Genomic DNA, 26,354 nt, shown 5'->3' on the forward strand with positions numbered 1-26,354 from the left:
GCCGAACACCCCCCAGTCCGGTTCGCAGCAGAACATGCGAACAGGCAAAAAATGTGTTCGAACACTGTTAAAGTCTATGGGACACGAACATTAAAAATCAAAAGTGCTAATTTTAAAGGTTAATATGCAAGTTATTGTCATAAAAATTGTTTGTGGACTTGGGTCCTGCCCAACGGTCGTTTTTTCGGGAGCAGTGATTTTATTAATGCTTAGAGTGAAATAATGAAAGTGAAATATTCCTTTAAATTTCGTACCTGGGGGTGTCTATAGTATTCCTGTAAAGTAGCGCACGTTTCCCGTGTTTAGAACAGTCCCTGCAGAAAATGACATTTCTAAAGGAAAAAAGTCATTTAAAACTACTCGCGGCTATAATGAAATGTGGGGTCCCGGCAATACAGATACAAGTCATTAAAAAAAACAGCATGGGTCCCCCCCCCCCCCAGTCCATTACCAGGCCCTTTGGGTCTGGTATGAATATTAAGGGGTACCAAAACCAAAATAAAAAAAAAATGTGTGGGGTCCCCCCAAATTCCATACCAGGCCCTTCAGGTCTGGTATGGATATTAACCACTTCCCGACTGCCGCATGTAGATATACGTCGGCAGAATGGCACGGACAGGCACATCAACGTACCTGTACGTGCCTGCCTAGACGTGGGTCAGGGGTCCGATCGGGACCCCCCCCCCCCCCCGCTACATGCGGCGGTCGGATTCCCTCGGAGAGCGATCCGGGACGACGGCGCGGCTATTCGTTTATAGCCGCTCCATCGCGATCGCTCCCCGGAGCTGAAGAACGGGGAGAGCCGTATGTAAACACAGCTTCCCCGTACTTCACTATGGCGCTGCATCGAACGAGTCATCCCTTTTATAGGGAGACTCGATCGATGACGTCAGTCCTACAGCCACACCCCCCTACAGTTGTAAACACACACTAGGTGAACACTAAATCCTACAGCGCCCCCTGTGGTTAACTCCCAAACTGCAACTGTCATTTTCACAATAAACAATGCAATTTAAATGCATTTTTTGCTGTGAAAATTACAATGGTCCCAAAAATGTGTCAAAATTGTCCGAAGTGTCCGCCATAATGTCACAGTCACGAAAAAAATCGCTGATCGACGCCATTAGTAGTAAAAAAATAATAATTAATAAAAATGCAATAAAACTATCCCCTATTTTGTAAACGTTATAAATTTTGCGCAAACCAATCGATAAACGCTTATTGCGATTTTTTTTACCAAAAATAGGTAGAAGAATACGTATCGGCCTAAACTGAGAAAAAAAAATGTTTATATATGTTTTTGGGGGATATTTATTATAGCAAAAAGTAAAAAATATTGCATTTTTTTCAAAATTGTCGCTCTATTTCTGTTTATAGCGCAAAAAATAAAAACCGCAGAGGTGATCAAATACCACCAAAAGAAAGCTCTATGTGTGGGGAAAAAAGGATGCCAATTTTGTTTGGAAGCCACGTCGCACAACCGCGCAATTGTCTGTTAAAGCGACGCAGTGCCGAATTGTAAAAACCCCTTGGGTCATGTAGCAGCATATTGGTCCGGTCCTTAAGTGGTTAAGGGGAACCCTGAGCCAATTTTTCTGTTTCCAATAGTTTTTATTGAAAGAAAAAGAATATTACAACAACACAGAGGCATCGCCACAAATTCTAAAAGTGTTAACAAACACCGAAGGTCTCCATCCCAATACATAACACCATATATTGTTTGGCATCATCATCGTAACAAAAAGCATAATAAAATACTCCAGGGTAAAACACTGAGAGTAGTTCTCCCCAATTAATCGATGACCAAACCTTAGTAGGCCCGAGACCTGCCGGTCAAGAGACCTGGATCTGGAAACCCCAAATCCATTCTGCTGCCACTATTACTATCCGAGCGGGAGGACCCGCGTTGAAAGGCTTCCGTAGGAAAGATGGAGGTGTAAAGAAATAAGCAGTATCGTATATAGAAAGGAAAAGAAGAAAAGAGAGGGAACAGATAGGAGAGCAACCGACCAGCCCCTAGAAATCAATTAAATGGATCCATAACCATAGCTCACATCTCCAGCGATCTTAGATCGTTAGCTAAGTAAGCCAGACATGGGTCCCAAACCTTATGGAAAATCTCCAGCTTGTCCTGAATCCTGAGCCAATTTTTAAAAAAATTTGTAGGGTTCCCCCTCAAAATCCATACCAGGTCTGGTATGGATTTTAAGGGGAACCCCGTGCCAAAATTAAAAAGAAAATGGTGTAGGGTTCCACCCAAAAATCCATACCAGACCCTTATCCAAGCAAGCAACCTGGCAGGCCGCAGGAAAAGAGGGGGGGATGAGAGAGCGCTCCCCCTGAACCGTACCAGGCCACATGCCCTTAACATGGGGAGGATGTCCCCATGTTGATGGGGACAAGGGCCTCATCCCCACAACCCTTGCCCGGTGGTTGTGGGGGTCTGCGGGCAGGGGGCTTATCAGAATCTGGAAGCCCCCTTTAACAAAGGGGACCCCCAGATCCCAGCCCCCCCTATGTGAATTGACCATTTCACCAAAAAAGTGTCAAAAATGTTCAAAACCACAGCAGACAGTTTGGGACAAGTCCTTTATTAAGAATAAAAAAAATTCCATTCTCGAGCGATACGGAGAATAAAAAAACACAGACTCGATCCTGCCTCCATGGAAGGCACCCGCGGAATGACACTCTCCCACAGTGACAGCTCTTCTATAGCATCATGTACGCGGGTGACCCCGCCCCCCTCTGACGCAACGTGGAAACGCTGGGGTTACAAAGTGACATGTACGGATGACCCCGCCCCTCTCTGATGCAACGCGGGTTTCCTGCGGCCTTCCAGGTTGTGTGCTTGGATAAGGGTCTGGTATGGATTTTTGGGGGGAACCTCACGCCAATTGTTTTATTTTGGCGCAGGGTTCCCCTTAATATCCATACCAGACCCAAAGGGCCTGGTAATGGACTAGGGGGGAACCCATGCCGTTTTTTTTTCAATTACTTTTTTCTGTATTGCCGGGACCCGACAATTCATTATAGACGCGAGTAGTTTTAAATGACTTTTTTTCCTTTAGAAATGTCATTTTGTGTAGGGACTGTTCTAAACATGGGAAACATGCGCTACTTTATAGGCATACTATAGACACCCCCCAGGTACCAAATTTAAAGGAATATTTCATTGTTATTGTTTCACTTTAAGCATTATTAAAATCACTGCGCCTGAAAAAACAGCAGTTTTTAAAACTTTTTTTTGTACTGATACATGTCCCCTGGGGCAGGACCCAGGTCCCAAAACACTTTTTATGACAATAACTTTTGATTTCTCCCATAGACTTTTAAAGGGTGTTCCGTGGCTTTTCGAATTTGCCGCGAACATCCCAAATTTTTGCTATTCGGCGAACAGGCGAACACCCGATGTTCGAGTCGAACTCATGCCTACTCCACAGGTGGTGTGGGACTCTATAAAGGCCTTTTAAAGAGGATTACTGATACAAGCTATTAGTGCTTAGAAAAATCCAGTGTGGAATGGGAGGCCCTTCTAGCAGCAGAGGTGCAAAGAATCTCAATATATCCAGAATCCCACTCATTCCAATCGCTCTACTTAAAAAATCTGTGCAATTACTGTATAAAAGAACAGCTTTGGATAAGGCCGATCATGCACCTCTTTACCAGGTGTAAATATTTTGAAGAGGGGGAAAGAACTGGTCATATGCTAGCGGTTTTCACTAACTCCCAGGTGCATACTAACTTTGTCTCTTCTATCCTCACACCTTTGGGAGGGGTTTCCCATGATGAAGATGATATATTGCATTCCTTTTGTTCATTTTACAAAGAATTGTATCAGAGCAAGGTGGATTATCGGCTGTCCAGACTTAAGGAATTTTAAGTAACATCCCCAAATGGCAAAGCTCTGGGAATTGACGGACTGCCACCGGAGATATACAAGACCTATGGGGATATTTTACTATCAAAATTGTTGAAGACCCTAAACCAGGAGTTCTCCTCCTTTTAAGCTTCCAGACACTATGAACGATACCTGCATAATAGTATTGCCCAAACCTGGTAAGGAACATTTGCTCCCGGAGTCTTATTGTCCAATTTCATTATTGAACTCGGACGTTAAGCTTTTAGCTAGAGTCCTGGCTACTAGATTAGGCAATGTCATGCAGCAGTTAATACATCCTGACCAATCAGGGTTCATCCCAACTAGATCCACGGCAGTAAATCTGAGAGGACCTAATCTACAACTGCCTCCAGATAACATGGGTGGTAGGGCTATTTTGTCTCTCGATGCTGCCTTCGACAGCGTCAAATGGAAGTACCTGAATTATTTGGCCTTGGCAACAGATTCACACGGCGGATCACACATATATTTGGCTCTGCGAGCTTGTATGCAAATTAATGGTTCAGTCTCTGAGTTTCTTCCCCTTTTCAGAGGCACTAGGCAGGGGTTCCCCTTATCCCCATTGCTATTCCCGTTAGCTATAGGACCATTGGCAATAGCAATTAGGCAAACCAATACTATCAAAGGGTTTAGGAGGGAAGATAGGGAAGAAAACCATCCATTATATGTGGATGATGCTTTGTTGTTCCTAGGGGACACAAATCGTTCATTGACCTCTACTATGACCCTGATAGGCACCTTCAGATCCGTTTCAGGATTCGCTATGAATTGGGATAAACCCATTTTATTCCCACTGGCTGAACCCTCCATCTTTCTGCCGCAGATTGCCCAACAAATTATGATAGCGACATTCTTTAAATATTTAGGAATTTGGATACACCCTAAAGTGGAGGGTTACTTACACCATAATTTGACTCCTATCCTTAACAAGATTAAGAGCCAGGTATGGACCAAATTGCCCCTATCGGTGGCATGACAAGAAAATCTAATAAAAATGATTTGGGCTCCTCAATTACTTAGTTTTACACAATTCTTCCACGTGGATACCCCTTAGGTGGTTTAAAAAAATTGATTCCTTGTTCTATGTACTCTTATGGAGAAGCCAAAACCCCAGGATTAAGCTATAATCGTTACAGTGGCCTAGGGATGCAGGGGGCCTGGCAGTGTCTCACGCGAGACTGTATTTTCTGGCAGCCCAACTCCTGCAGTTTTTAGGATGGGGGCAGAAAATTGGTCATACCCTGTACAGTCTAGTACTGTTTTTTTTTATTTGCCAGTGTCCTCCTATACAACCCAAATGTCTTTGAATCCTGTGTCCCTAATGAATGAAAAAGAAATACAAATCCCTCTGCTTACTCCCCGTGCACTGAGAATCTTATGAATCCTTACCTTGATTATATGAGCAAAGTATTTTCCAGACACCTTGTTATCTGTCTTGATGAAGATTTCCCTAAGAACAGATTCACCTACTGGGTTATATTTGGCATTGAACTTGTCAAAGCGATGGAAAGTATTTCTGTCCTATGGTAAAGAAATAAAATACATTTCAGATCAAACAAATATATAGATGTTATTAAAATTACAATATATTTTTATTATAAGACAACCAAATGGATCAATTTTCTTATATAGATAGTTCTACTTATTTACACAATACAATGAATTGAAGGAGGAAGAATTTTTTTGTACAGCCATGGCCAAAAGTTTTGAGAATGACACAAATACAAATTTTCACAAAGTCTGCTGCCTCAGTTTTTGAGATGGGAAATTGCATATACTCCAGAATGTTATGAAGAGTGATCAGACGAATTGCAATTAATTGCAAAGTTCCTCTTTGCCATGAAAATTAACTTAATCCCATAAAAAAAATTCCACTGCATTTGTGAAGAAGGCTTCAGGGTGCCCAAGAAAGTCCAGCAAGCGCCAGGACCGTCACCTAAAGAGGATTCAGCTGCGGGATCGTATTGCCACCAGTGTAGAGCTTGCTCAGGAATGTCAGCAGGCAGGTGTGAGCGCATCTGCACGCACAGTGAGGTGAAGACTGTTGGAAGATGGCCTGGTGTCAAGAAGGGCAGCAAAGAAGCCACTTCTCTCCAAAAAAAACATCAGGGACAGATTGATCTTCTGCAGAAAATATGGTGAATGGACTGCTGAGGACTGGGGCAAAGTCATATTCTCCGATGAAGCCTCTTTCCGATTGTTTGGGGCATCAGGAAAAAGGCTTGTCCGGAGAAGAAAAGGTGAGCGCTACCATCAGTCCTGTGTCATGCCAACAGTAAAGCATCCTGAGACCATTCATGTGTGGGGTTGCTTCTCATCCAAGGGAGTGGGCTCACTCACAATTTTGCCCAAAAACACAGCCATGAATAAAGAATGGTACCAAAACACCCTCCAACAGCAACTTCTTCCAACAATCCAACAACAGTTTGGTGAAGAACAATGCATTTTCCAGCACGATGGAGCACCGTGCCATGTGGTCAATCCTCAAGAGGTGAGTGGCCAAACAAAATCCCACTAATTCTGACAAACTCCAAGAAGTGATTATGAAAGAATGGGTTGCTATCAGTCAGGAATTGGCCCAGAAGTTGATTGAGAGCATGCCCAGTCGAATTGCAGAGGTCCTGAAAAAGAAGGGCCAACACTGCAAATACTGACTCTGCATAAATGTCATGTAATTGTCGATAAAAGCCTTTGAAACGTATGAAGTGCGTGTAATTATATGTCACTACATCACAGAAACAACTGAAACAAAGATCTAAAAGCAGCAAACTTTGGGAAAACTAATATTTGTGTCATTCTCAAAACTTTTGGCCACAACTGTATATTATTTCATTTAATCATCTCAAATTTACCAAGCCTATAGTCCACCTACCTGCATCATAAGCCCACCCCTTGGATACTTTTAAACCTTGCACAATATTCAAATACCCATTTTTGGCCCCATCGGAGAATAAGGGCACAACTTTATAACTACATTTAACTTGTCCCACCCACCCAGGGCTGGAACAAGGGGTGGAGAGGAGGGGAAGCTGCCCTGGGCACAGTAGAACAAGTGGGAAGAGAATTGACACAGGAGAGTAAACCCATTTTACAGCATGCATTAAAAGTGGAGGAGTTTTCTCAGCAAAGGAAAGCAACATACAGATATTTCTTGGCCATCTTTAGTGTGTACTTCTTTTGCATAGAAAAGATTACTGTACTTTTTTTTATTAAAGTAATCTAAAATGTTTTCAAAATACATAAAGATGCAGTCATACAGGTGGCAGATAATAAACTACAAAGTCTAACAAAGTTTGCTCAAAGGAACATCTTTAACAGGTGAATTTTTATTGCAGCACTGTCCAACAATTAGAAATAAAATGTAAAAGAAAATCCATCTCAGTAACATCATGTTATACCCCTTCCTTACCAGGACATTTTTCGATTTTATGTTGCTATTATAGTTTGACTGACATTTACTCGGTCATGCAACACTGTTTTCAAATTCATTTCACCTTGTTTTTTTAAACAGATAGGGGGAAATTTACTTAAAATGGAGCACTGTTGCGGCTGTACATGGTGGTATATATTAATGAAAAGCATGCAGCGCTCGTAAATCACTTGTTTATCCACTTAAGCCCCAGACCAAAATGCAGGTAAAGGACCTTTTGCGATTCGGCACTGCGTCGCTTTAACTAACAATTGCGCGGTCGTGCGACGTGGCTCCCAAACAAAATTGGCGTCCTTTTTTTCCCCACAAATAGAGCTTTCTTTTGGTGGTATTTGTGAAAAAACTGTGCTTGTAAGACCGCTGCGCAAATACGGTGTGACAAAAAGTATTGCAATGACTGTTATTTTATTCTCTAGGGTGTTAGAAAAAAAAATATATATATATATATAATGTTTGGGGGTTTTTAAGTAATTTTCTAGCAAAAAAAAACTGTTTTAGTCTCGTAAACACCGAATCTGAAAAACAAGCCCGGTGGTAAAGTGGTTAAAGTGGATGTAAACCCACTCTCATCAATTATAAAATACTGCCATAGTGCTGAACTATAAGGATATAGATCCCTTCTGCATGTATCCTTACCTGTCAAATGTGTCCCATTTAGCAGTTAGAAGCCCCCAAAAACAGCAGATTCAGTGGTTGGGTCTGTTATCGACGCTTGGTGGGCGGAGTCATGATGTCAGCAGACTCCCTGCCCACCTCTAAACTCCCCTTGGCCAGAGCGTGCACAGGAGAGGCAAAGCGCGTTCTTGGTAAAAACAGAGCGCGCTCACGGCCCCCTGTCATTTCTGTACACACATCAATCTCCAGTGACAGTCGGGGATGATCTGTGTGACAGGTCAGCTGTGAGCACCGATCCCCCCTGCATGGCTTTTCATCATAGTTACATAGTTAGTCAGGTTGAAAAAAGACACAAGTCCATCCAGTTCAACCACAAAAAATAAAAAAACAAAATAAAAAACACAGTAAAATCCTATACACCCAACTCCATACCCATTCATTCATCTTGTATCTGGATGGTACCGATACATAGATGATGTTCTTATGATCTGGGAGGGTTCCATTCCAGAGCTCGAGCTGTTCATGACTATCATGAACCGCAATGATTTCAACCTCAAATTCACCATGAATTTTAGTAGCTCTAGAATCGCCTTTCTTGATGTTACCCTGATTAAGGGCCCTGATGGGACCATGTCAACGGGGCTTTACAGAAAACCCACAGCGGGTAACACCATTTTACACGCCACCAGTGCCCACCCTTCTCCATTAATAAAATCAATACCATATAGCCAATACCTGCGCCTTAAGCGAAATTGCTCGACGCAAGAAGATTTTCTTCTAGAGGCGGCAGGATTAAGAGATAGGCTACTACTCAGAGGTTATTCTAAGAAAAACTTAAAAAGATCTTTTCAACGTGCCAATGGGCATCTACGGCCACTCCTTTTGACTAAGAAAGAAAAGAAGTCCTCTGACAACAACGAGGCTGTTAGGATAATTACCAAATACCACACCCAAGATCAAGTAACTAGAAACATTTTGAAACGATTTTGGCATTTGCTTTTGATCGATCCCCAATTGGGACCGTTCGTATCAAAGGAACCGTCGATTACGTATCGCCGAGCCCAATCATTTAGGGACCATCTCGTGACCAGCGAGTATAAAGGTACCTTCAGATGTGATCCATGTAAGAGGAAAGGCACCTTCACTTGTGGAGGGTGCTCTATTTGCCGTTATATCAATTCCGATCGGCAAATTGTCCTACCTAATGGCCAGCTCCATAAACCCAGACACTATGCCAATTGCAAAACCTTTGGTGTAGTGTATTTGCTAACTTGCCATTGCAAGAGGTTTTATGTGGGCAAGACCAAACTACCCTTTCACAAACGGGCATCCCGTCATCTGCATGCCATGCGCACGGCCAATCCTGATCTACCCCTCGGGCGTCATATTTTGACTGAACACGATGGACACTTTCTTGGGGTCAAATTTTTGATCCTCGACAGAGTCCATCCTAACCCCAGAGGGGGGGATTGGAACAAAGTTCTGTTACAACTCGAAACCCGTTGGATTGCGGAGCTAGAGGCCAACCACCCTCCGGGTCTAAATGAACAGATTAGCTTTAGACCCTTTTTGGAGGGCTTTTCATCTGGGGGGTGTGAGAAAGATTGATACGAGACTATATTGTTTGGTGTTTTTGCTTCTTTGTATTTTGTATTTTGCATTCCATGTTTCTTGTTAATTTGATTTTTTGTTTTTGTTTTCATCTTTGTGCTCATATTGATGATCTATATATTTACTATCATGTCCCTGTATCCCCTGCGCACTCCCATTTTTAGGGACTTCCCACAGGCCCAGAATTGATGTCCGAGCGGTGTTTGTCTCGCTATATATAGCTGGGCGCACGTAAGCCGTCCCCCTTTATGGGACGGCTTTCCCAGACCTGGTCCCCCCGCACCTTTCAGGTGTCGTTTGACCAAGGGTCTATACCTGCGCCCATAACAGGGACTTGGAAATTGCAGGGGTTATTATCTATTCCCCCATAAGTTTCCTATATGTCCCTGGATCTCTCCCCTTTTTTTGCCCTTGTCCACATATCTACTAACCAAATATGTCTAATTATTTGCTGTGTGTCTTTGGCCTATCGCATCTAGAACAATGCCGTTTGTATATTCAAATGGTTTTGTCCAAAGTTTCATTTTTCTATCATATACTCTGTGCTTGGTATTTTTCCCAGCAGTTTTTTCTTTTTAGTCGTTTTTTGCAATCCACAATTACTTTCTAGTAAAACGTTTTCTGCAGACATTTTTCTTGTAACACTCCTTTCTGTACTGCCTCCTTCTTTTGCATTAGCCTATTCCCATCCAGCATCTTGTTCTGCCTCCATTTCTGTGTCTGGTTGTCACCAGTTTCTTTCTGCCTTCCCTCGATACTACGACGTATCACACGTCGTGACTCCGCCCTTTAGGGCGGCGCTGTTATGGTTCCGATTTTATGATCGGCGTCCCTCCGCCCCGCCCGGCCACGCCCCCTTCTTTCCTTCGATGCTGCGACGTATCATGCGTCGTGACTCCGCCCCTCTTGGGCGGCGCTGTGTTATCAGCGTCTTTCCGTCCCGCCTGGTCACGCCCCTTTGTCATGACGCAATTGCGTCTGTCTATCACCATCCCCTCATCACAGCTGGCCTATCATGTCCTGCCTGATCCTTCGGACCACGCCCACTATATTTATGCCCGCCTTACTGCTTCCTTATAAAAACGTCCAGCCGCCCAGCAATGTCAGACACTGCTGGACGGCAGTGGTACTAGCGGCACGTCCTTGGGCTATACTGAGTGTCTATTCCATGTAAGCAACCTTTTACTCTGGACCCCTCCATTCATTTTTGCCTCTATTTCTCATTTGTGCTTTCCTTCTCTATTTAATGCCTGTTCCTATTTGCCATCCATTGTATTCACAGGCTGGAGCTTTGCTTAGCTCTCTACTGACACCTTTGGCCAAATAAAATACTGACACACTTCTGCAAACCTCAGGTATGCAGTTATTTATATATATTTTAGATACTTCTTTTTGTAAATGGTTTAGTATTTAACTATATTCATACTTATCCTGTCCCTTATTTATGGACAGGTTTTTTATACTATTATACGTTACTTTGGGACTATAAGGGCCTGAGATCTTGCTATATGCGATTCTGCACCGCCGGCTTCCTTCCTCCTATTTTCCATCTAGAGGAATCTTCTGCGTCCTGACAGTGGTGTCCTTTTTCTGGGGTGCGCAGGGTCGATTAAGCGCTGTGAGTGGTATGTGTTTTTATCTGCACCTTTTGATGTATTTATTGCCATTTTCCATTTTGTAACACTTGTAACATATGTATTTTTTCTGTTTTTTAGAAAAGTGGTTCCTATATCTGTTGACTACACACATTTCGGCCCCTGATGAAGGGTAATCCGAAACGCGTAGGGCCGTGTACTTCTTGATGGACGTTGCTTTTCAATGACACCCATCTATGTACTGTTTTTAAACAATTTTGTGTGATATATGTATAATTTTCATTTTTGTATATTAAAATACCCTACTTTTTGACTACTATGACTACTATATATTTTTGTTGCCTTTAAAGCCCATTTTAGGGGGTCTCTCCACATTTTCCAACTCCATACCCACAGTTGATCCAGAGGAAGGCAAAAAACCCCAGCAGAGCATGATCCAATTTGCTACAGCAGGGGAAAAAATTCCTTCCTGATCCCCCGAGAGGCAATCGGATTTACCCTGGATCAACTTTACCTACAAATCTTAGTACTCAGTTATATTCTGTACATTTAGGAAAGAATCCAGGCCTTTCTTAAAGCAATCTACTGAGCTGGCCAGAACCACCTCTGGAGGGAGTCTGTTCCACATTTTCACAGCTCTTACTGTGAAAAAACCTTTCCGTATTTGGAGGTGAAATCTCTTTTCCTCTAGATGTAAAGAGTGCCCCCTTGTCCTCAGTGTTGACCGTAAAGTGAATAACTCCACACCAAGTTCACTGTATGGACCTCTTATATATTTGTACATGTTGATCATATCCCCCCTTATTCTCCTCTTCTCAAGAGTGAATACATTTAGTTCTTCTAATCTTTCCTCATAGCTGAGCTCCTCCATTCCTCTTATCAGTTTGGTTGCCCTTCTCTGCACTTTCTCCAGTTCTCCGATATCCTTTTTGAGAACTGGTGCCCAAAACTGAACTGCATATTCCAGATGAGGTCTTACTAATGATTTGTACAGGGGCAAAATGATATCTCTGTCTCTGGAGTCCATACCTCTCTTAATACAAGAAAGGACTTTGCTCGCTTTGGAAACCGCAGCTTGGCATTGCATGCCATTATTGAGCTTATGATCAACTAAAACCCCCAGATCCTTCTCTACTACAGATCCCCCCAGTTGTACTCCCCCTAGTATGTATGATGCATGCATATTCTTAGCCCCCAAGTGCATAACTTTACATTTATCTACATTAAACCTCATCTGCCACTTAGTCGCCCAATTAGACAGAGCATTGAGGTTGGCTTGTAAATTGGAGACATCCTGCAAGGACGTTATTCCACTGCATAGCTTGGTGTCATCTGCAAAGACAGAAATGTTACTTTTGATCTCAGACCCAATATCATTTATAAATATATTGAAAAGTAAGGGTCCCAGCACTGAACCTTGGGGTACACCACTGATAACCTTGGACCATTCAGAGTAAGAATCATTAACCACGACTCTCTGAATTCTGTCTTTCAGCCAGTTTTCTATCCATTTACAAACTGATATATCCAATCCTGTAGACCTCACCTTACACATGAGCCGTGTGTGCGGAACTGTATCGAATGCTTTTGCAAAATCCAAATATATCACGTCCACAGCCACGCCTCTGTCCAGGGTTTTACTTACCTCTTCATAAAAGGAAATCAGGTTTGTCTGACAACTTCTGTCTTTCATGAATCCATGTTGTCTGCTGCTTAAATAGTTTTTTTTTCCCAGCAAGAACTCATCCATGTGGTCTTTTATTAAACGTTCCAGTATCTTCCCAACTATAGAAGTTAAACTAACAGGTCTATAGTTACTGTATTTATTGGCGTATAACACTCACTTTTTTACCCTGAAAATAACGGATAAACTGTGCCTGCGTGTTATACGCAGGGGGCTGTGAAAAGTTTTTTTCCTGAAACTTCCCTCTTAAAGTTAGGGTGCGTGTTATACACCTATGCGTGTTATACGCCGATAAATACGGTACTTGGTAAAGACTTTGTTCCCTTTTTAAATATGGGCACCACATTGGCCCTGCGCCAATCCAGTGGTACTATTCCTGTCTTTAATGAGTCCCTAAATATTAGATACAGTGGCTTTGAAATGACAGAGCTCAACTCACCTAGGATCCGTGGATGGATGCCATCAGGTCCAGGTGCTTTATCCACCTTTATTCTGTCTAAATATTTCTGGACCATATCACTTTTGAGCCATTGTGGATTTGAGGCTGTGTCACTCCCACCCCCATTTTGGACATGAGCTCCCCCATGCTCCATTGTATACACAGAGCTGAAGAAAACATTTAATAAATTTGCCTTCTCTTTGTCCCCAGTCACCCACTCTAGATTATTTTGTAAGGGGCCTACATGCTCAGACTTCACCTTTTTACTATTAATATATTTAAATATTTTTTTGGGGTTTGTCCTACTATCTTTTGCAATCTGTCGTTCGTTTTGAATTTTTGCATCCTTGATTTCCTTTTTGCATATCCTGTTATATTCTTTGTAACATTTAAACAACACTAGTGGAAAATTGAGGGGGCGTGGCTAGCCGCGGTCGGAGATGGCTGCTTGATAGAGAAGCTCCGCACCATCGGAACTCCCAGCGGCACACAGCATCAGACCGGGCTCGTTCTGACACCCGTGGACCGATCCCAGCACCGGAGGAGACCTGTCAGCAATGACGAGGAAAAGAAAGGAAGATCGGAAACCTCACAAACTAACGGAATTCTTTCCGTTCAGTCACCAGGGAGGTAGGCAAGATGGCGCCCGCATGGCCTCAACCCCTGCATGCTCGTTCCGCTCTGTCCCTCACCCATCCAACACGCAGAGCAGACCCAGCGGGTCCCCGGAGAGCACCCACTCATGCCCTGATACCCCACAGTCGGCCAGCCCGGCCAAATCCAGGTTCAGGCTGGAAGAACCGCATCAGGGCCTAGACCTAGGAGCGGGGGCAGACTCGGGTGATGACACGAGGGAACTCCCTGACAGGATAGAAACATTCCCAACTTCCAATCAGCCCATTATGGACACAGTTTTAAAAGACATGCTCCTCTCGCTCCGCAGCACTATTCAGGCAGACATGATGTCCTGCATGAAAAACGTCCGTGCTGACATACAAGAGGTGGAGACGAGAGTTGAGCATATAGAGACCAAAATGGGTGAATACGCCACAACGATTAATGATCTGGTGGATGCTCAGGAGCAGGGGGAGGACGAGATGGAGGGCCTCAAAGCAAAACTCGCTGATTTAGAAGACCGTAATAGGAGAAACAACCTGAAAATAAGAGGGGTGCCTGAATCAGTGTCACAAGGGGAACTCAAAAAATATGCCTCCACCTTGTTCTCGGCGCTAATCCCAGAACTCACTGCCATTGACATTACTATTGACAGGATTCACCGCCTCCCAAAACCATCCTACCTCCCTGACAATGTGCCCAGAGACATTATTCTGAGAATGCACTTTTTCCATGTCAAGGATCAATTGATGACAACCATGCGCAACAAGGATCAAGTGCCATCTCAGTACCAGCATTTGCAATTTTATGCTGACCTATCACAATACACCTTGGCGAAAAGGAGAGGGTTGGTGACCATAACGAAAGCATTGCGGAACCACCAGATTCCTTATAAATGGGGGTTTCCAACAAAAATCACCGTTACAAAGGAAGGCAAAAACCACGTGGTGACCTCACTAGACAACGGTCTAGCCTTGCTGAGAGAATGGCAAATCCTTCCGGAGACGGAAACCCCTGACAGCAACCGGGGACATCCACGGGCGGTAAGTCAAGACTGGAAGAAAGTTACTGCTAAGAACTCTAAAACGCATGCCTAAGTCTGATCCATAGGTTCACTTGTTTTGCCCTTCTAATTTCCGATGGGGGGCTTACTCTCTAAACCACGAACTTTCCCCCAATTATGCCTGTGCAGCTATACGCTGCATCATGCGGAAATGTTCCTGTTTTTTATTTTTTGGGGCGCGCTCAGACCCGAATGGTCGCCGCCCTCGCACGGCTACTTAGCATTGCCCTGCTATTTAGGCCGGTGAATTCTCTGTTTGTTTTCTTTTTTGAAGTTTTCAATTTCTTTTTTTGCTATGACTCTCTTTATCCATTGAAGGCCATCCTGAGGAACCTTAAGGACACTTTGAGATCCTCTATGCCGAGGTTCCACTCATCTAATCAGATCCTGCCAACAGCTGTTGACCGAGTCGCCACATCAGCGTTATACGTGACCCTTGCAACCCATGGTGCCCTGCCAGGTTTCGTGAGTACTCCAGCTGTGCTGGCTTTGTTTCCCCGCATCTTCTACAGCCCACCTCCACTGGGAACTAAACCTACCTCTGATGACTATGCTATTGTCAGGGAAGGTTCCCCCTGCTGGTGTTACTGCTATGTTATCCTTGGGCTGCAGTACTGGCGTCCACCAGCGGGGCGTTCTTAGCAGTGTGGAGCACACAGCCCTTCCTGCGTTCAGGTGTGACCTGAATGCAATCAGCACGCCTCTATAAATACCCGGCGTGTGTAATCACTCCTCGCCCTGGTATCGTCATACCTCCTGGACCTGAGCCTGTTATCTGACCCTGCTATCTGGACGCTGTTTCTGTTCCCCATCCTGAGCCTATCCTGAGCCTATCCTGGACCCATCCTGGACCCGTTCTTCCCTTTGCCTGTTTACATTGGTTCCTGTTCCCTCTTGGATTCCTGCCCCGCAGCCTGTCCATCCATCCGCTCCCTGATCCGCTGTGTTCCCATCCTCACCCATCTGCTGACTTCCCCTGTGTATGACCTCGGCCTGGCTTCGTTTATGAATACGGTATTTCCCCTGATTGTATATGCTATTTTGTTACGCACTGGTTGTCTTCATTTATTTGGTAATAAACACCTTTTAACTTCACCGCATACATTGTGGGTCTCCTCTGTGCAGTCACACAGTACTGGTCTACTATACTCTCCTGACAGTATACCAGGGCCATCCCTTGATCAGACGTGATTGCTTTGAGGAACCATACTGGTGTAGTGTGTGGATCTAAAGATGGATTTCAATGAAATCATTTACTATTCTCTGCTGGCAGAGGAGGATGAGGAATATTGTCGCCAGGTTTTTGAGGGATGGACAAGTGACCAGCTGATGGAAGCCATCCGATCAGCCCATTCCATGGTGGATCAGGGTTATATGTCTTATGATGATGTTCAGGCATTAATTCGGTTGTGTGTAAAGCCAGCTCTGTCATTTATCCCAGATGGTAGTGATGATTTCTCTCCCCCCTTCAGTCATGACCAAGTTGAATCCCTGGTGTGGTTATTAGAGGATGATCCAGTTTCTTTTGATGAACATTATTCCTCCTGTCCCCAGCAAAAGTTGTCTGAGTGCATTTGTTCTGTGCAGTCTCTGATTAGGCAAGGTGTGTGTGAACCTGCTTTTGTTCAGCCTGTGCTGCAGGCATGGTCAGATCTCCTGATTTCTGCCAAACCACCTGTTTCCAGCCCTGCCATTAACCACTCACCTTCCCAAAGATCCATCTGTCCATCACCAATGGCAACCCCAGTCTCTGCTCAGTATACACTGCTTCCCACCAGATACCAATATCCAGTCTCTGCTCCCTGTACCTATCCTGCATACAACCCACCTGTCTCTTCTCAGCCGCCTACTAACCCACAAAAACTTCCTCCAGCTACTGTTCCCTCTACTCTGCCATATCCCAATCCCATATTCCAGTCCGCTGCACCCCTTACCTACAGAGCTTCTGTGGCTAAGCCCAAGAAAAAACGAAAGTTTTTCCCAACCAAGATGATCCTGCCAGTAACCCAACCTGTCTCCACACCAACCAACCTGCTCCAGTCTGCTTGCATGCCAGCTGAACCTGATTCTGCCAAACCTCTACCTGCTATGCGGCAAGTTTGCCAGCCTGATCCTGTATGCCAGCCTGAAGTTCCTGTGCCAGTTTGCCAGCCTAAAGTTGCTGTGCCAGTTTGCCAGCCTAAAGTTGCTGTGCCAGTTTGCCAGCCTGAAGTTGCTGTGCCAGTTTGCCAGCCTGAAGTTGCTGTGCCAGTTTGCCAGCCTGAAGTTGCTGTGCCAGTTTGCCAGCCTGAAGTTGCTGTGCCAGTTTGCCAGCCTGAAGTTGCTGTGCCAGTTTGCCAGCCTGAAGTTGCTGTGCCAGTTTGCCAGCCTGAAGTTGCTGTTTCAGTGTCATCTGCCCTGCCTGTTTCAGTGTCATCTGCCCTGCCTGTTTCAGTGTCATCTGCCCTGCCTGTTTCAGTGCCATCTGCCCTGCCTGTTTCGGTGCCATCCGCTGCCCAGTCTGAGGTGTCCCTGCCCGCTGCCCAGCTCGACGACCCGGAGTTTGCTGCCCAGCTCGACGACCCGGATTTTGCTGTCCAGCTCGACGTCCCGGAGCCTGCTGCCCAGCTCGACGTCCCGGAGCCTGCTGCCCAGCTCGACGACCCGGAGCCTGCTGCCCAGCTCGACGACCCGGAGCCTGCTGCCCAGCTCGACGACCCGGAGCCTGCTGCCCAGCTCGACGTCCCGGAGCCTGCTGCCCAGCTCGACGACCCGGAGCCTGCTGCCCAGCTCGACGACCCGGAGCCTGCTGCCCAGCTCGACGACCCGGAGCCTGCTGCCCAGCTCGACGACCCGGAGTCTGCTGCCCAGCTTGATTTGCCCCTATCTGCATCCCAGCTTGATGTACTTTTTGCCCAACTTAAGATTTCTGTACCCGCTGCCCAGCTTGAGCTGCACTTTGCCCTGTTAAAAGTCATGGACTTTCATCCGGCCCAACCTGATGTGACTTTATCTGCTGCCCAGCTTGACACCACGGACTTTCCCCAGCAACATCTAATTGGAGCGTCCGGAGGCCGCTCCTTTGGGGGGGGGTACTGTCAGGGAAGGTTCCCCCTGCTGGTGTTACTGCTATGTTATCCTTGGGCTGCAGTACTGGCGTCCACCAGCGGGGCGTTCTTAGCAGTGTGGAGCACACAGCCCTTCCTGCGTTCAGGTGTGACCTGAATGCAATCAGCACGCCTCTATAAATACCCGGCGTGTGTAATCACTCCTCGCCCTGGTATCGTCATACCTCCTGGACCTGAGCCTGTTATCTGACCCTGCTATCTGGACGCTGTTTCTGTTCCCCATCCTGAGCCTATCCTGAGCCTATCCTGGACCCATCCTGGACCCGTTCTTCCCTTTGCCTGTTTACATTGGTTCCTGTTCCCTCTTGGATTCCTGCCCCGCAGCCTGTCCATCCATCCGCTCCCTGATCCGCTGTGTTCCCATCCTCACCCATCTGCTGACTTCCCCTGTGTATGACCTCGGCCTGGCTTCGTTTATGAATACGGTATTTCCCCTGATTGTATATGCTATTTTGTTACGCACTGGTTGTCTTCATTTATTTGGTAATAAACACCTTTTAACTTCACCGCATACATTGTGGGTCTCCTCTGTGCAGTCACACAGTACTGGTCTACTATACTCTCCTGACAGCTATGCTCCCAGGTGGAGCATCCTATCTCACTGACTCTGCTCCGGTAACATGGGGGTAACATGTTTATCTATCAATACCAGGGGCTTAAACCACCCTGCTAAACGCAGGTCACTTTGGGCGGAAGCACTACAACACAGGAGTGACGTCTTATGTGCACAGGAGACACATTTCTGCGCCTCGGCGCAACCCAAGTGCTCTCATAAGAACTTTCCTTACATTTTTACAGCCAGTGCCGATTCCAAAACGAGGGGAGTTCTTACAGCTATCAGAGATACAGTGTCATTTCAGCTGCATAAAGAGGTGAAAGATGCCAACGGCAGGTATTTGATTCTAGTTTGCGACATTAACTCTGTTACTTACACGTTAGTGAATGTGTACACACCGAACTCCCACCAAACACGCTTTTTAAATAAGTTGATGAAAAAAATTGAGCACGTCAGACAAGGTGCTTTGATTTGTTGTGGTGACTTTAATCTCGCTCCTGAAAGGTCCATGGACACGACCTCAGGACTCCCCAGTAGAGGCCCCTCACTTCAACAATTTATTCTCCAACATAACATGTATGATGTGTGGCGCTGCCAGCACGCAGAGGAGAAGGACTTCACCTTTTTCTCGACCTCACACGGATCCTACTCCAGGATAGATCTTTTCCTGGTGGACTATGGCACCCTACACAGGTCTACCGACACAAGCATAAATACTATAACCTGGTCAGACCACGCATCCATATCCCTAACGCTGTCTGACGCTCTATCAGTTGGGGCGTCTCCAATATGGAGAGCTAATGCATCATTGTTGCAATTGACGAAACCAAGGACAGACCTGGAATCATATCTAAAGGAATTCTTTGAACTTAATGTGAATTCTGTGTCTGATGGTTTTACAGTGTGGAACGCCCATAAGGCGTATATGAGAGGCATTTTTATCAAGATAGGGGCAGGTGTAAAGAAGCGGAAGCAACAAAGGGTCCTAGATCTGACCAGGGAAATTGAAGCCCTTGAAAGGCAAAACAAGTTGGCCCCTACCCATCTCCTATCAGGGAAATTGTCCAAGCTAAGATGTGACCTCAGAGCTTGTCTCCTGGAGGGTTTCGAAAAATCCTCCAGAAGATTAAAATCTCAGTTCTATGCCAGCGGGGACAAGGCGGGTAAGCTACTGGCGCATCGTCTCCGTGGGCACAGGTATAAAACTAGAATCCCTTATATACTTCACCCAACTACTAAACTTAAAAAATACCATCCTAAAGATATTGCGGACGCTTTCAGCAGTTACTATGCTTCCCTTTATAATTTAGAGAAAGACCCAGGTACTTTCCAACCTGATCCAGCTGCGATTACGGAATTTCTGTCTAAATTGTCACTACCTCAGCTAACCCCTAATCAGCTAGAAGAATTGAATACTCCGTTTACTATATCAGAAATTCATACAGCAATAGACTCACTACCTTCTAATAAATCCCCGGGCCCTGACGGGTTTGTAGGAGAGTACTACAAATCGTTTAAGCAAATTCTATCACCATTCCTGGTCGGTCTGTTTAATGGTGCTGTTGCCTCGGCTTCTTTCCCTGCAGAAATGCTAAAGGCTTTGATCATTACGCTGCCCAAGCCGGGGTAGGACCCGTCGGAACCGAAAAACTTTAGACCTATCTCGTTACTGAATTTGGACTTGAAGCTCTATGCCAAATTGATTGCCCTCAGATTAAACACAGTGCTCCCTGGCCTCGTACATGCGGATCAAGCCAGTTTTACGAAGGGACGCCAGACCTCGGATGCCACTAGACGCCTGATTAATATAATTCACCACGCTAATAAGACACAAACGCCTTCTCTGCTCCTAGGTTTGGATGCAGAGAAGGCGTTCGATCGGGTGCACTGGGGCTACCTGGCTAAAGTGCTATCAGCTTTCGGTTTTGAGGGATCGATTTTTTCGGCCATAATGGTGCTGTATACTTGCCCAACAGCTCAAGTATTTACGTCGGGCGTTTTATCTACTCCTTTTCCTATCACGAATGGCACGCGCCAGGGGTGCCCACTATCACCTTTAATTTTTAATCTTATGATGGAGCCCTTGGCGTGTCACATTCGAAGCCATCCTCAAATCTCAGGTTTTGGGTCCTCTAGGTCCAAGCATACTATCAGTTTATTTGCGGATGACGTGATATTAATGCTAACTGACGTGGAACGGTCCCTGGCTTCAGTGCACAAATCCCTGCAACTCTTTAGCCAACTGTCCTACTATAAGGTCAACGAAAGTAAATCTTATATCTTAGGTTTGAATATAAGCAACACACTGCGAAAAAAACTGGCCAACTCCTACCCATACGCCTGGGATGACACAGGGATCAACTATCTTGGAATCACCCTCACATCCTCTACTGCTGGCCTGGTCAGGGCGAACTACTCCCCATTCCTTGCCAAGCTAGAGGTCAAACTTAGAGATTTGGCAAAAACGGAGTTATCCTGGTCGGGTAGGTTGGCGGCCTTCAAAATGGTGCTCTTACCACAGATGATATATCTATTTAGGGTCCTCCCTATCCCAGTGCCGAACTCTTTCTTTGCGACTGCACAATTGTTGTTAAATTGATATTTATGGAAGGGAAGGAGGGCACGCTGCGCATTCTCCAAATTACTCAAGACCAGGCGTATGGGAGGCGCGGGAGTAGTGGTACTAAAGGATTACTACACGGCCACCCTGCTGTCCCAACTTAAGGCCTGGTTCCCATCCTCCTGTAGACAACGTTGGGTGGAATTGGAGGAGAGCCAGGTACCAGGCCACAATCTGTTTCACTTCCTTCTGTTATCCCATGCTTTTAGGGGTCACAGGGGGGACCTCTCTCCTACGGTCCTAGCATCACTGGGGGGGTGGGAGACTCTCACCTCAATGAGCTTCCAGGATAATCATACCTGTTCTAAGATCCCCATGCCAATACAATGCTTGTCTAGTATAATTGCAAACACTAACCTAAGCGGGTGGATGGAGAAGGGCATAAAGGAGGTGGGAGACTTAATGGTGGGTCCAGCCCTGAAAACCTTCCGAGCCCTCCAGATCGAGTTTGACATTTCCGACCAGGAGGTATTTATATATCTGCAGGTTAGTCATTTAATGCGATGTTGCCAGATCAGGGACATTTCACTACCATGGCAGGTGACTTTGTATTACACCAGCCCTACGACAAAGACTAGGGGTATTTCATTGTTCTACCTATTACTTAACAATAAAAATATATTCAACAAAAATCCCACACTGTTACTCTGGGAAAAGGAACTAGGGAGGGAATTTACCTCTGACCAGTGGCGTAAGGCTATCAATGTGACATATTCGACAACTAAGTGTGTAAACCTGTGGGAACTTACTCACAAAATTCTACTACGATGGTATATGACTCCGTCTAAGATTGCTAAATTCGCACCACAGACCTCGGCCTGCTGTTGGAGGGAGTGTGGAGAACAGGGGACTCTGTACCATATCCTATGGTCCTGTCCTATACTGTGCAATTATTGGACCGATGTGTTTAACCTGATATCAGTCGTTATAGGACTGAATATAGCAATAGAGCCGGGCCTCGCACTACTCTCACTGGAAGCGGAGATGCTCCCCCCTTCAAAAAGAATTATAGCCGTGCATATTCTTTTAAGTGCACGACTAGTAATTGCACGCCATTGGAAACGAACGCATCCCCCACCAATACAAGAGGTAATTACTACCACGCACTCTCACGTCACATATGAAGCATTGTTGGCCTCGTCACAAAACTCCCTACTGACTACACGCCCTACCTGGCAATTATGGTTCGACTGGTACAAGCTTTACAGCACTAACTGAAAACCCGCTCAATGATGACTTCGATGGATGAGCAATAGCTATTTTGTTCTTTATTTGTTTTATTTTCTTGTTCTTTATATTTCCTATGTTATATACTGTTTGTGGCAATGTGATGCTTGAAACTCACCTATTTACTCAAGGCTTCTACAATTAGAAACTCATCTGAAGAATTAGTAAAAGAATGATAAATATATTTACTGCTTGTTGCTGTTGCATCAGCTATGGGCCTCGAGCCTTGTAATATGCCACTTGAAAATTTTTCCAATAAAAATCTATTGAATTTAAACAACACTAGTGTTCCTTCATTTTTATATTTTTTAAAAGCTACTTTCTTATTGTTTATAGCTTTTTTAACTTTGACCGTGAGCCACATAGGTTTTATTTTTAGCCTTTTAAACTTATTGCCCATGGGAACATACTTTGCATTGAGGTTCCACACAGTCTTTTTGAAGAATTCCCATTTCTGTTCTGTGTTCATCTGTGCCAATAGTCCCTCCCAGTCCAAGTCCTGGAGAGCAGCCCTCATCCTTGGAAAATTTGCTCTCTTAAAATTTAGTGTTTTAATATTTCCTGTATGTATTTCTTGCTTATAGTTAACATTAAATGAAATCATGTTATGATCACTGCTACCCAGGTGTTCCTTTATCTGAACATTAGTAATAAGCTCTGCATGGTTTGAGATTATCAGGTCCAACAGGGCATCATTCCTAGTTGGGGCCTCAATAAACTGCACCATAAAATTGTCCTGCAATAGGTTTTTAAATTTTTGTCCTTTAACTGTCCCAGAAGTGCCATTAATCCAGTCAATTTCTGGGTAGTTAAAATCCCCCATTATTATCACCGTCCCAGACCTTGCAGCCCTTTCCATCTGTGCAAGGAGCTGAGTCTCCACCTCCTCATTAACATTGGGTGGTTTATAACAAACGCCAATGATTAATTTTGAACTACGCACATCTGTATGCAGTTCCACCCATCATCTGCGTCCCTCCCTCCCGCGGCTTTCACCTGAAAAGCCATGCAAGGGGGATCGGTGCTCACAGCTGACCCGTCGCACCGATCATCCCCGACTGTCCACGGTGTCTTCCTCCAGCGTCGTGTCCTCCTCCGCCCCCCTCGTCCCTGTCTGTGTGTCCACATCCCCCCCGATGTGTCTTCTTCCTCCTCCGGCCCTCTCGTCCTGATCTGTATGTCTACATCCCGTATGTTCACACCCTCCGTGTTCACATTCCCCCGTGTATTCACACCCCGTGTGTTTACATTCCCCCATGTATTCAACCCCCCCCCGTTTCTTCCTCCTCCTCTGCCCTCCTCAGCCGCCGTCTTCCCTCCCATCTCTCTCCTCTCCCGAGAGCTGCGAGGGGGGGCTGGGGCGGGCAGGTGATCTGTCAGGATGGAGAGCGGAGAAAGGAGCTGGTATGTCAATTACCAGCCCCTTTCTTTTCTGAACGGGACACAGATTGTTCGTTACCGATCGCTCTGTGTCCTGTGAGAACTGAGCAGAGTAACCTGTGTGTTACTCTGCTCAGTTTATGAATGGAGGGGAGACGCTGTCTTCTCTCCATTCATCTTCTGTGCAGAGAAAAGGACTGGGGAATCAATGTCCTCTGTCCCTTTCTCTGTCTCAAATGGGAGATGGCAGGGATCTCTGTTTAGACCCCTGACATGTCACCAACACCCCCAACAGGGCTGATAAAAAAAAAAAAAAAACTGACACCACAACTGACCCCCCCCCCCCCATGCCGACATGGTCCAGAGCCCCAAGACCACTGACACCAACCACTACCCAACCAACACCGTCCACTATCCCACTGACATCGTCTACTGACACCGACCACTACCCCACTGACATTGACCACTACCCCACTGACACCGACCACTGACACCAACCACTACCCCACTGACATCGATCACTACCCCACTGACATCGTCCACTGACACCCACCACTACCCGACTGACCCCCTAAACCTCACCCTTCCATCAATAGTACAAAAATAAATTGTAAAAAAAATAATAAAAAAAATGTAATTGTAAAAATTAATAAAAATAAAAATAATCCACTGGTCCCAAAAAATCTTTTGAAAAAAAAAATATTACATTTTAAAATAAAAAAATTATCTGACACTGTCCACTATCCTGACACCATAACCTGCTATATATGACTTCTGTTATGAGGGTCATATAAATCTGGTGAGTAGGCTGTGTGACCGGCTTATTGTCGCACACTGGAGAGATCTGGTGACCATTATATGAAATTGATACATATATGTATTTTTTGCATGGTCACTTTCTGGTTAGCAACCTGTTGGGGACACCTAGTGGTTGCTTAATACACTGCTCAAAAAAATTAAAGGAACACTTTGAAAACATATCAGATCTCAATGGGCAAAAATCTCATGCTGGATATCTATGCTGATATGGACTGGGTAATGTGTTAGGAAATGAAAGGATGGCACATCATTTGATGGAAATGAAAATTATCCACCTACAGAGAGCTGAATTCAAAGACCCCGAAAATCAAAGTGAAAACATTATGCAGCAAGCTAGTCCATTTTGCTGAAATGTCATTGAAACAACCCAAAATGGTCCTCCGTAGTTTGTATGGCCCCCAAGTGCTTGTATGCATGCCTGACAACATCAGGGCATGCTCCTAATGAGACGACGAATGATGTCCTGGGGTATTTCCTCCCAGATCTGGACCAGAGCATCACTGAGCTCCTGAACAGACATAGGTGCAACCTGGCGGCACCGGATGGCCAGAAGCATAATGTCCCAGAGGTGTTCTTTTGTATTTAGGTCAGGTGAGCGTGGGGGCCATTCAATGGTATCAATTTCTTCATCCTCCAGGAACTGGCTGCATGCTCTCGCTACATGAGGCAGGCATTGTCGTGCACCAGAAGGAACCCAGTACTCACTGCACCAGCGTAGGGTCTGACAGTGGGTCCAAGGATTTCATCCGGATACCTAATGGCAGTCATGGTGCCATTGTGTAGCCTGTAGAGGTCTGTGCGTCCCTCCATGGATATGCCTCTCCAGACCATCATTGCCCACCACCTGGCCCTCAGGTCACCTCCATGAAGTCTGTTTCTGATTGTTTGGTCAGAGACATTCACACCAGTGGCCTGCTGGAGGTCATTTTGTAGGGCTCTGGCAGTGCTCATCCTGTTTCTCCTTGCACAAAGGAGCAGATACCGGTCCTGCTGATGGTTTAAGGACCTTCTACGGCTCTGTCCAGCTCTCCTAGAGTAACTGCCTGTCTCCTGGAATCTTCTTCATGCTCTTGAGACTGTGCTGGGAGACACAGCAAACCTTCTGGCAATGACACATATTGATGTGCCATTCTGGAGGAGTTGGACTGCCTGTGCAACCTTTATAGGGTCCAAGTATCGCCTTGTGCTACCAGTAGTGACACTGACACTAGCAAAATGCAAAACTAGTGAAAAACAGTCAGAAAAGATGAGTAGGGAAAAAAAATGTCAGACACCTCCACCTGAAAAAACATTCCTGTCTTGCAGGTCGTCTCATTGTTGCCCATCTAGTGCACCTGTTGTTAATCAGTTTCAGCTGCTTTGCTGTTAATTGAAATTAACTGACCAGATCAATATCCCAGGAGTTCTGATTCAATAGTGTTCCTTTAATTTTTTTGAGCAGTGTAAATTGCAGTAATTTGCATTTATGATGTATACGTTTAGTTAATGAATTTATTAGTTCACAGATGCTGTGGGCGGGCTCTAGCGGGACTGACATGCCTGACTAGAGCTCCGCTTCATGAGAGGAGATAACCGCAGATAACCTATTCCCAAGCCGGCATAGCTGGATAAAAAATCGGGTCAGAGCTGCAGGAAGGTGAGAGGAACAATATCTTAGCAATGTGGTGCTGGGAGGCTCAAGAAATAGAGCCAAAA

At 45.3% G+C, this 26,354-nt stretch overlaps 1 protein-coding gene across 3 annotated transcripts in view; it reads right to left on the minus strand.

Annotated features, from left to right (window-relative positions):
• AMPD2 (adenosine monophosphate deaminase 2) overlaps positions 1–26,354 on the minus strand; it is a 368,990-nt gene that overhangs the window by 79,415 nt on the left and 263,221 nt on the right. For all 3 annotated transcript variants that reach the window (XM_040337637.1, XM_040337638.1, XM_040337639.1), the window contains exon 11: positions 5,288–5,419. In XM_040337637.1, the coding sequence (XP_040193571.1) occupies positions 5,288–5,419 (132 nt within the window). The remainder of the gene's footprint in view (positions 1–5,287; positions 5,420–26,354) is intronic.

This window comes from Rana temporaria, chromosome 2 (genome assembly GCF_905171775.1).
Source record: "Rana temporaria chromosome 2, aRanTem1.1, whole genome shotgun sequence".
NCBI classification, from domain to species: domain Eukaryota; kingdom Metazoa; phylum Chordata; class Amphibia; order Anura; family Ranidae; genus Rana; species Rana temporaria.